Source organism: Phaseolus vulgaris, chromosome 4 (genome assembly GCF_000499845.2).
Source record: "Phaseolus vulgaris cultivar G19833 chromosome 4, P. vulgaris v2.0, whole genome shotgun sequence".
Classification (NCBI taxonomy): domain Eukaryota; kingdom Viridiplantae; phylum Streptophyta; class Magnoliopsida; order Fabales; family Fabaceae; genus Phaseolus; species Phaseolus vulgaris.
In genome coordinates this window covers 26,590,622-26,601,672 of record NC_023756.2, presented here as the reverse complement: position 1 = coordinate 26,601,672, position 11,051 = coordinate 26,590,622, and the positions used below count along the sequence as shown (strand labels likewise).

General features: G+C 44.4%; 1 protein-coding gene and 1 pseudogene across 1 annotated transcript; one reads left to right on the top strand and one right to left on the bottom strand.

Moving 5' to 3' along the window:
* Positions 1-9,363: 9,363 nt before the first annotated feature.
* LOC137838958 (small nucleolar RNA R71) lies at positions 9,364-9,469 on the bottom strand (annotated as a pseudogene).
* Positions 9,470-9,788: 319 nt separating this feature from the next.
* Positions 9,789-10,583, top strand: LOC137838562 (uncharacterized). The gene has a single exon (XM_068647809.1). It carries the CDS (start codon positions 9,789-9,791, stop codon positions 10,581-10,583), a length of 795 nt encoding a protein of 264 aa, XP_068503910.1.
* The last annotated feature ends 468 nt before the right edge of the window (positions 10,584-11,051 follow it).

Genomic DNA, 11,051 nt, shown 5'->3' with positions numbered 1-11,051 from the left:
GGCACCAGCAATGATTAAAGACCTCAACGCCCTCGCGCGTCTTGAGGTGAGAACATATTGAAAGTCCTCAGTGCGTCCAGGGAAGAGGAGATGTAACCCCCGGGCAAAGTGGAGGCACAGATAAAGTCCTCCTCGACTTTGTGCGAGTGCAAGCGAGAACAGATTAAAGGACCTCTCTGCACCAGCAGATAGAGGCAAGATTAAAAGTCCTCAGTGCGTCCAAGGAAGAGGAGATGTAACCCCTGGGCAAAGTGGAGGCACCAGATAAAGTCCTCCTCGACTTTGTGCGAGTGCAGGCGAGAACAGATTAAAGGACCTCTCTGCACCAGCAGATAGAGGCAAGATTAAAAGTCCTCAGTGCATCCAGGGGGAGTGGAGATGTACACCCTGGGCAAGTTGAGGCACCAGATAAAGTCCTTCTCACCTTAGAGTGAGTTCAGGCAAGATAAAGTCCTTCTCACCGAGTGAGTTCAGGCAAGATGAGCTGAAAAGTCAGGGGTGTTTGTGACCTTAAGTGGTGGGAAGGGAAAGAAAATGCCTTTCCCCCTTTAAGTGAAACATCAATATTGACCCGGTAAGACCAGATCATTGGTCCGAAACTCAGGGAGGTAGAGGAGGATCCGAAAGGCGCCTCTACCCCCAGATGAGGGAACAATGATCAGGTCATGAAAAGAAGAAAGGTAACATCGCCAGAACCCTATGGCGTGAAAGTTGAGACAGTAAAGGGGTTGTGCGGCGAGTACCAGATCCGAAGAGTTCCGGGCGATGACAGAAGTAGGGGGGATTTCACTTGGCAGATCAGGTAAACTGTATTTTAATACTAGTTTGAGTCAGAACCTGCTGCCCAGTAAGTGATTTTTTGTTAAGATTTGTTGTCTTAAGTTCACAAGTTTTATTGAGCGTCATCGCCGAAGAGTTGATAGTTGCTCAAGTTTACTTTGAGTTAACAGTTTGCCAAGTTTGTTATAAGGTTAAACAATTTGCTCGAGTTAAAAGCGGTACATGGAGGGTCAAGTTCCAGTATTGCTGAGTTCACGCAGTTGAGCAAATTTCGCCAAACAAGGTATCACCTCTGACGATCGATGTCCTCTATGCACTTAGCGCTAGAGCGACAAAGAAGCAAAGTGAAGTATGAAGAACGATGACTGATGAGTTGTCGGTGGGTACGCTGCCCGAAGAACGATGACTGATGAGTTGTTGGTGGGTACGCTGCTTGAAGAACGATGACTGATCAGTCTTGCCTTGTCGGAGGAAACTTTTCCAAACAAATTCTTACACAACGAGCTGAGGCAGACAGACTACACCTAGTCAGTCGTCCAGTACAAAGCTATGCACAAGAACCGTTAAATACAAAGCTAAGGGAGTAGCTAGTCGTGATCAAGTAGAGGCCAAGATCAAAGAGTACAAGATCGCGCTAAACCTAAGTTAGCTAACAGTTAGTCGTGCGCAAAGAGAAAGACAAAGCTTAAGAAAATGCGAAGAGAAAGATATGCGGCTGAAACTAGTATATATTACGCAACAAAGTTTATACAAGTTCCAAGTGCAACAAATTGTGCAGAAGTGTAAAATTACAAAAAAGAGAAAGAGCTCAAGGAGGAGGGATGAGTTTTCCATCTACCACTTCGTGATAGATGCTGAACTGGGAGAGGTCCAGATCCGGAAGAACGCATTTGATCTGCTCGAGTGCCAGCTCGAACCCATCAGCAAGGGCTTCAGCGCTCACGCCCATAAGGTCAGCGTTCTCCACTTCGAGGCTTTGCTTGGAGGCCTCTACAGCATTCTTCTCGGTGGTAAGGGAAGCAATGGAAGAAGCAGCTTCTTCCAATTGGCCCTTTGCCTCAGACAGCTTGCTCACCGCCTCCTCAAGCTTCTTCTCCCCAGTAGTGGCCGTTTCCCTGGCAGACTCGAGATCCCCCGCCAGTTGTGAGTTCAGTTTGCGTAGGGAGGAAGTTTCGGCCTCCAGGTGGGTCACCTTGCCCCGCAACTCCACCACCTCGCAGTCCAAGACATTGATGGCTTGCCCCATCAAGATCTCAGTCTTGATGGTCTCTTGGACCTGCGCTAGGTACTCTCCCCTGGCTTTCTCCACCATACCCCTCATCAGCTCTACGGATCCTTGGGCAGCCTCAAAGTCACTTTGCAGTGACTCCTTGTCATGCTCAAGCTCCTTGATTCTTTTCTCCATGATCAGCTGCTTGCGGTGCTGGGTGGAAAACTCCAGGGAAAGCACTATCTGCTTCGCCACGTGCATGTCCACCTCCTCCCCGTTCCACTCGATGAGCTCCCGGCTGCGAATGAGCTGTCGAACCAGAGCAATGACTCGACTGAAGTTCTCATTGGTTGCTCCAGAGCCGCTTGGTCGAGAGCTGGCTCCCCCACCTTCAGCGGTAGCGGCGGAGGTTGGCAGTGGTGGTGGCGACACGAGAGGTCCCGGGAGATCCCCCGAGCGAGCAGAATCGCCCCCAGCAGGTGGAGTGGATTGACCAAGTGGTTGGCCTGCTGGGGGAGGAGATGGCGATCGGGGAATTGGGGATGGCAGTTGTTGGGGAGAGGGAAAGCACGTTGGCACTGGGGCAGGTTGAATAGAGGGGGGCGAGGGTGAACCTTCCTCTACCTCCACTACCTCAATCTCCCCAGGCTGAAGAGATGAGGCCCCCCCAACCGCTGGAAGCTTCCTCTTGCGGTGAACGAGAGGAGAGCCAGAGCTCTCCTCTTCGGTTGAAGGAGCAGGAGCAGCAGCGGCAGCAGCAGCGGATGAAGGAAAGGCCTTCACCAGCTTCCTTCTTTTCCTTCCTGGCTCGGGGCCTTCAGCTGGCGCGACCGAGAGAGGAGGAGCTGCGATAGGATCGGTGGTGGAAGAGGAGCCAGTCCCTTTGGCCCCCTGGAGTCTGGCAAGCTCCAGCAAAGCTTTCCTCCTTTCCTTCCCTGACATCGTATCTACATCGAAGGGAAAAAGAAGAGTTAGATGGCATAGTTATGCAAGTGAGTCAAAATGTATGCAAGCATGCATAAGGATGTGCAAGTATCCTAGGAGGTGAAAGAAGAAGAGCCTACCTATGTATTTTTTCAAAGCCAACACATCAAACTCATGTTTGATGAGAAGAGCAGAGTTGTACTTGGCCCCCAGGAACAGCCCACATAGCTCGCGCTCGTAGGGGGCCATGGCTTCGAGATCCCGGGGTTTCTTGAACTCAACCCCAGGAACCCAGTAGAGGGGGTACCCCTCGAGCAAGGTTGGACTTTGTGGGGTGGCAGATATCATGTAGAACCTGCCTTTCCAATCTTTGAAGGATTGCTGATACAGGCCCAAGAGCACCCGTCCAGCAACCCCATTCAGACTAACCCAGGACCTGTCCCCAGGGTTCTTCGCCTCGAAGAAGTAGAGGAACACATCCACAGAGGCGTTATGCCCGAAGTAATTGCAGAGAATTTCAAATGCCCGGATGAAAGCCCAGGCATTTGGGTGGAGTTGGCAGGGTGCGACGTTCAGCTCCATCATCACCTCCTTCTCGAAAAAGGTGAAGGGCAGGCGCAACTTCAACCTCTTGAAGATGGCAGAGTAGACGAAGGTGAAGGGCACCCCATTGGTGGCCCTATCGTCCGCGCAGATGGGCATCCCTCGAGGAGGAATGCAGACGCGGATGTTGAAGTCATTTTCCCGATCGATGGCGCAAGAGGGCTCATCCGGGTCGCTGCTCATGAGGGATTTTAGGTGCCCCTGCGGCAATAAGGTAGAGGTTTCGGCGAGCAACGCCAGGGGAGCCCAGTCATAGACCCTGGCGTTGTCGTGGTAGGAGGTTGCAACAGGTGGTGGTGGAGCTGGAGCACTTGCGGAAGGTTGTGCACCAGAAGACGAGGCGATGATTCGAGCGGTTTGTTTCAAGCGAGCCATTGATAGATAGTTGCAGTGGAGGAAAAGTGAAAAGTCAGAATGAATGGAAGGTGAGGGAATGATGAATAGTTAGGTGAAAAACAGAGGAGGGGAAGGAGAAAGAAAGGTCCAGGTGGGAAGAGGAAGAGGGAGAAGCAGAGAGCGGAGTGAAGAATGCGAAAACCCTAGCGTGGGTCGAGAAGAGGAAAAACGGAGAAGATGGATGCATGATGATGAAAGGGACGAATGCAATCGATGAAAAGAACCTGAATGGACCAAGAAAGAAGAAAAACCATACCTTTGAATGATCGTGAAAGTTCTGAAGGTAGAAAGCTGGAAGAAAGGTGGAAGCGCAGAGAGGGGATTCGCAGAGAGTTTGGGAGTTGATTGAAGAAGATGAAGAAACAGTAAAGGCGCGCGCCTATTTGAAAAGAAGGGAAGCGCTAGCGACACTTCACGCTGACCGTTGACGCGCCCACGTGTCGCGAGATTAAGGGAGGTAGTCGTAACGTTAAAGGGCAGCACGTGAGGTAGCACGTGATGTGGCCCCACTTGCCACGTGGACCGAGGGCGCGACCACTTAGTCTCTTCGCTGAGAACGAGTTCACAGCTCGAGACTGAGGGGCTTGTGATCCGGTCGGTCATCGGTAGTTGATGACGTCAGCAGAAGATAATCACGTGGGCCACTCGTAGGGTGACACGTGGACCGGGTGACGGAGAGATCAGGGAGAATATCGGAGGTCATCCAAAGAGGTGATCGGTGGTCAGTAGCCAAGTGGCCACCAACAGATCAGTCGGCAGAGAAGTCAGGGGACAGATCACCCAGAACGGTGATCGGTGGTCAGTAACCAAGCGGTCACCGACATATCAGTTCCCAGATGAACACCTGGGGGCAGAACACGAGAAGCAATAGAGCACCGATCAGTCATCGAGTGCATGGTCATCAGGGGATCAGTGTTACACGCAGTTAAACTGGGACTGAGATTCCCAACGAGAGCGTTACGCATGGACCTCGCATGATCATACCTCAGAGAAAGAAAAGCCCCTCGTCGGTATAGTCGTGCACGAGAGTGGCCTGAGGGAGTAAGTAAACCGGTCAGTGATTGGTTACTCTCTCAACCCATTACGTGCATGGCATCGTGAAGGGGAAATCGTGTATGCAGAGAGCAATGCTTGGTGAGTGTGCCTAGTCCAGCCACACCTGGCGTTCTCCTGGGAATGTGCGATTTCACCCAGATGGAAGAAACGCGCTAAGTTACTCCGCAAGGGAATAACTTAGGCGCACAAAGAGATGCGCTAGAGCCCTTCAGGTGGTGGCACGTGAACGGTTAGATGCGAGTTGCATGCCTCCACGTGTCACTGTCTGAGAGGGGCGCGGCCCAGATAAAGGTGCACTCCGTGTCGTGAAAGGTACAGACAGAAAACCCAGACACCCGCGACCCTAACTGTGGTACGTTTTCGTACAAAAGCATAACAGAATTCTGACACGCGCAGAGGACAGCGTAGCAGAATTCTGTTAGGCACAGACACAGAGGGGGATAAAAAGAGAATCAAAGAGAAATACACACACACTGTTTTTTTACACACATTACTACACAGTTTTTCTTATTGGTGGTTCTGTGATCTAACTTGATCGTCGGAGTGCAAACAGCCGCTAGAGGCGCCGTCTGTGTGTTTTGCAGGTCGCGTTTGGAGATCCTAGAGAAGGTTCTGAGGGTGATTTTGCAGATAACACAGTCGCGTAGACGGGGTAGGGAGAGAGCTACGAAGCGATTCCTCCACGCTCGAGTTGTCGGCAGGATCATACAAGAAGAAAACTTAAGAAGGAGGAACGAGCTTGCCATCTGCCACTTCGTGGTAGATGCTGAACTGCGTAAGGTCCAAGTCTGGAAGAACGCAACGAATCTGCTCGAATACCAACTCGAACCCATCAGCAAGGGCGTCAGCACCCACGTTCATAAGTTCGGCGTTCTCAGCTTCGAGTTTTTGCTTTGAAGTCTCCAAGGCGTTCTTCTTAGTGGTGAGGGAAGCAATGGAAGAGGCAGCTTCTCCCAGTTTGCCCTTTGCTTCGGCAAGCTCGATCTTCACTGCAGAAAGCTCGTCCACGGCCTTCTCAAGTTTCTTCCCCCCTTCAATGGCCTCCTCCTTGGTAGACTTGAGATCCCCCGCTAGTTGTGAGTTCAGTTGGCGTAGGGAGGAAGTCTCAGCCTCCAAGTTGATTACCTTGCTCCTCAGCTCCACCACTTCGCTGTCCAGAGCGTTGACAGCTTGCCCCATCAAGATCTCAGTCTTGATGGTCTCTTGGACCTGCGATAGGTACTCTTTCCTGGATTTTTCCACCATATCCCTCATCAAGTCTACGGACCCTTGGGCAGCCTCAAAGTCACTCTGCAGTGACCCCTTGTCGTGCTCAAGCTCCTTGATCCTCTTCTCCAGGACCAGTTGCTTGCGATGCTGGGTGGAAAACTCTAGGGAAAGCACTATCTGCTTGGCCAAGTGCATGTCCACCTCCTGCCCACTCCACTCGAGAAGCTCCCGGCTGCGTATGAAATGTCGAACCAAGGCAATGACTCGACTGAAATTTTCATTGCTAGCACCAGAGCTACTTGGCTGCGAGCTGGCCTCACCACCTTCAGCAGTAGCAGCAGAGGTTGGCGGTGGTGGTGATGCAGGCAGTCTTGAGAAACCCCTCGAGTGGGCAGAATCACTCCCAGCAGGTGGAGTGGGTTGACCAATAGCTTGGCCCGCTGGGGGTGGGGGTGGAAGTGATGCTGGAGACAGAAGTTGAGGCGTCGGAGATGGTAGGCGCTGAGGGGACGGGGAGGAAGCTGGTGCTGGGGCAGGTTGAGTAGGAGGAGGTGGGGGTGAACCCTCCTCGATCTGCACCACTTCAATTTCCCCAGGCCTAAGAGACGAAGCCCCCCCAACCTCTTGGTGTTTCCTCTTGCGATGTATAAGAGGAGAGCCAGAACTCTCCTCCTCGGTTGAGGGGGTAGGAGCAGCAGCGACCGCCACCGTTGCGGGAAAGGCCTTTACTAGCCTTCTTCTCTTCTTCTCTGGCTCGGGGCCTTCAGCTGGCGCGACCGAGAGAGGGGGAGCTTGATAAGTGTCAAATTTCAGTAATATTTCATATTAAAATATAGGCACTTATGAGGATTTATTGGTAATTTACATATAAAATAATCCCTAATTTATGAATTTATACCTTTTTACATTTTTTATGATCTTTATTTGAATAAGAGTATTTTATTCCCAAATTTGGTGTTAATTGCAGATTTCTAAGGAAGATTGGAGATTTGGATTAAAGATGAATGATTTGAGCTAAAAGGATAAAGATAGAAGGTCCCAGAATGGAAAAGATGCAAAGAAAGATTGGGCCTTTTTTATGTTTTATCATTTAGCCCATTAGCGCGACACAATAAACAACCTGACCCTAGAAAACTAGGATAAATAGAGGGCTAGAGGCTCAACCTTAGGGTGCGAGATTGAGAGGAAAACACCATAGAGTGAATTGTAACCCAATTGGGAGAATGGAAGGTGATAGAAGTATGCGTGGCTAATTCTACCCCTTTGGGATTGGGAGTAATCTGCTCAAACTCTTATGTATTGAGGTGATATTTTATATATTAATATTCAGTTCTTGATTGATTATTGGTATTGTTGTTTTACTTTTAATTTTCCGTGACAAATTGAGAATCTTAAATCTGACCGGGAGGTATTTTTAGGGTTCGGACCTAAACAACAATACTTAACATATTTGAGTGCTAAGAATAGACTTGAAATGTTAATTGCTATTAAACGTCTGAGCTTCGTTCTAAGTTGTTCTTATAATTATGCGAGGGATCGATAGTTAGGGGACATTCTTAAGGATTTTATATGCGAGGAATCGATATAAATGATTTTTATACGGGCATCAATTTCAATTAAAGAACTTAATATTGACATGTTAATCAAAATACATGAGAGTGAGAGAGATGAAACCTAATCCCTATTTTTCCAATTGAAACAATTAATTCTCTCTGTTTTCTTATTGATCATCGCCAACACAACCACTCTTAATACACTTTTTATACTGGCATCAATTTCAATCAAAGAACTTAATATTGACATGCTAATCAAAATACTTGAGAGTGAGAGAGATGAAACTAATCCTTATTTTTCCAATTGAAACAACTAATTCTTTGTTTGTTTTCTTATTGATCAGTGCCAACACAATTAATTCAAAACTCTTTTAATTGTTCTGTTTTTATATTTAGCGATTATTGTACTCGATAATTCACTATTCCTTGTGGGGGATTATACTCGACAATTATTACTCGACAATTATTACTTTTGACAAACGCGGTGCACTTGCCGTAAAAAGTCATCAACTTTTTGACGCCGTTGCCGGGGAACATGTTTGATTTGTTGAGTATAATTTCCTAAATATTGTAAATATTTTAATTGTTTTGATTTGTTTTGATTTTGTTTATTTTATTTCATTATAGATTTTATTTTATTTTAATTTACAGATTTTCTGTTTTAAAAAAAAATTGTTTTTATTTTTTTTCTTTACGTTATTTATGTTAGTTGGTTTTTATTTTTATTTTATTTTATTTTGATTTTAATTTTGTTTTGTTTTCTTAAATTTTATTTCGTTTTTTTTTTCTTATAGATTTAGTTTACGTAGTTTATTTGTAGGTAGTTTTATTTAGGTTTACGTAGTTTTTATTTATTTGTTTTAATTAATTATTTTTACGTAAGTTAGTTAGAAATTTTGTTAGTTGTTTACAATTATACTTTTCAGTTTTATTCTTGTTTAGCTTTATTTTAAATTTTTATTTATTTTATTCCTCGTATTTATTTTTTATTTTTATGTACGTTATTTCTTGTTTTTAAGTGTTTTCTTTTATTCTGTTTTTAGTTTTGGTTTTATCTGTATATTTTTTTTTTAATATTTTTGTTATTTTTCTCTTAACGTCATTTTAGTGTTTTATTTTTGTTTTTGTTTTATTTTTATTTTATTTTGTAGATTTGTTTTTATTTTATTTTACTTTTTCTTTAAAGAAAAAAAAATACTCTGTTTTTTTTTTTCACTGATATGTTTTAGGAAGAAAGCAACATGGCAGAAGAACAAGCACCACCTACTAAGAGGACACTTGGAGATTATGTCATGTACCAAGGACCAAGGCATTATTCTAGTATCGCAATACCTGCTACCGCTAAGGCCTTGAAAATAAATCCTAATTTTCTCACTCTCATCATTACTCATCAATTCAAAGCAATGGATCATGAGGATCCATGTTCACATTTGTCTACATTTTATGAATTGGTGGGAACAATGGGCTTTCAATCAAGTGATCTTGAAAATGCTTATATGTGTTTGTTTTCTTTGTCATTGGCAGGAAAGGCTAAGGATTGGCTCAGATCACTTCCAAATCAGAGTCTCACTAGTTGGAAGGAGGTAGAGGAAAAATTTCTGCAAAGATTTTTTCCAATTTCTAGCTACATCAAAGCAAAGTCTGAAATTTCTGTGTTCAGACAAGGAGTAGATGAATCATTCTGTGAGACATTGGAAAGATTTAAAATGTTACTTAGAAAATGCCCAAATCATGGGTTTGAAGATATTGCTCAACTGAGCATATTTTTCACCGGTCTCAGATCTAACACAAAGATGCTCCTAGATGCTGCAGCTAGCGGCACAATGATGGCTCTTGATGTAGAACAAGCGACAAGGATTATTGTTGCATTGGTGTCAACTAATTATCAAGCCCAACATGATATACAAAATACTCAGAAGGAAGGGTCGTTAGAAAATGCACTCTTGGCTCAAAATAAAATTCTGACACAGCAGATTGGGCAACTAACCGCACAAATGGCTAAATTGCCCCAACAGTTATATGTTGTGCATTCATCTTAAAGCCAGAGTCAATCAATCATGTGTGATTTTTGTGGAGGTGATCATCCTAATGGTCACTGTTCTTATCTGAACAATTCATCTGAAGTTGAGGATTCATCCATGCTTGAAAGAATGAGTAAAGTTGAAGAAGCCCTAACAAAGCTTGTGATAATGGAAGAAAATAGCATGACAACGATCAGGAATATAGAGATCCAAATGGGAAAAGTGGCTAAACAATTTGAAGAAATACAAAGTGGTCAGTTTTTAGTTGACAACCAAACCAGCCCAAAAGAGCATTGCAATAAGGTAATAGCTGAAAAAGAAGATGAGACTGAGGAGTTAGAGAGAGAAATGAAAAGAAGTGAGGAAGAAAAAATTAAAAATAAGGAGAGAAGTGTTCTTGAAAAAGATTTATCATATCCTCATCCTCCTTCAAAAACAGAGAAGGACAGAAAATTCTTTGACAAATTGCTCCCTAGGAATTATTTTGCAGGAAATCTGAAGCAAAATTCAACATTTGAGAGATTTCTGAAGAATAGGAGCTATATTGAAGAGAGAAATAGAGAGTTGGAGGCTAGATGCAGTATCATGACTCAAAGGGACTTGCTTCAAAATTCTAAGAACTTAGGAAGTTTTAATCTTCCCGTGTCTATAGGTGTTTTATCTGTGGACAAGGCTGCACTGTATTTAGGCGATTTGGAGGTTCAACCCACCAAGATGCAGTTGGCAAAAAGATCCATCAAAGATCCTTATCGTGTGGTTGAAGATGTTCTTGTAACGAGGAAGAATGCATACAACATGATGCAACAAAGAGAGTTGTCCATCTTGAAATAAACAGGCGTCAAGCTAGATGACGTTAAACGAGCGCTTACTGGGAGGCAACCCAGTCCACATTTTAGTTTTATGTTGTTTTATTACCTTTGCTGATTTTATTTAAAATAAAAAATAAAAAATAAAAGTAAATAAGAATAAAAAAAAAATCCTATATGCCTCCTAATCATTTTGCAGGTTATGTATTTTTGACCTGGGGACAGGTTCTATTATTCAGGGGGACAGATCCAGCAAATGAAGCAAGACTGTAGATAAAAATTTTAACAAAATGCTGGATGACTTCTTAAGAATAGAGGATTGAACAAAAATATGGTTTTATCTCTCTAATTCTCTTTTCTTTTCAGTTATTTGGATTTTTTCTTATTTTATTTATTTTATTTTTCGGTTATTTTGTTTTTTGTTTATTTGCTTATTTGTTTGGTTTGTTTTTATTGCTTATTTTGAATAAATTTCCTGTTTTATTAGTTTGGT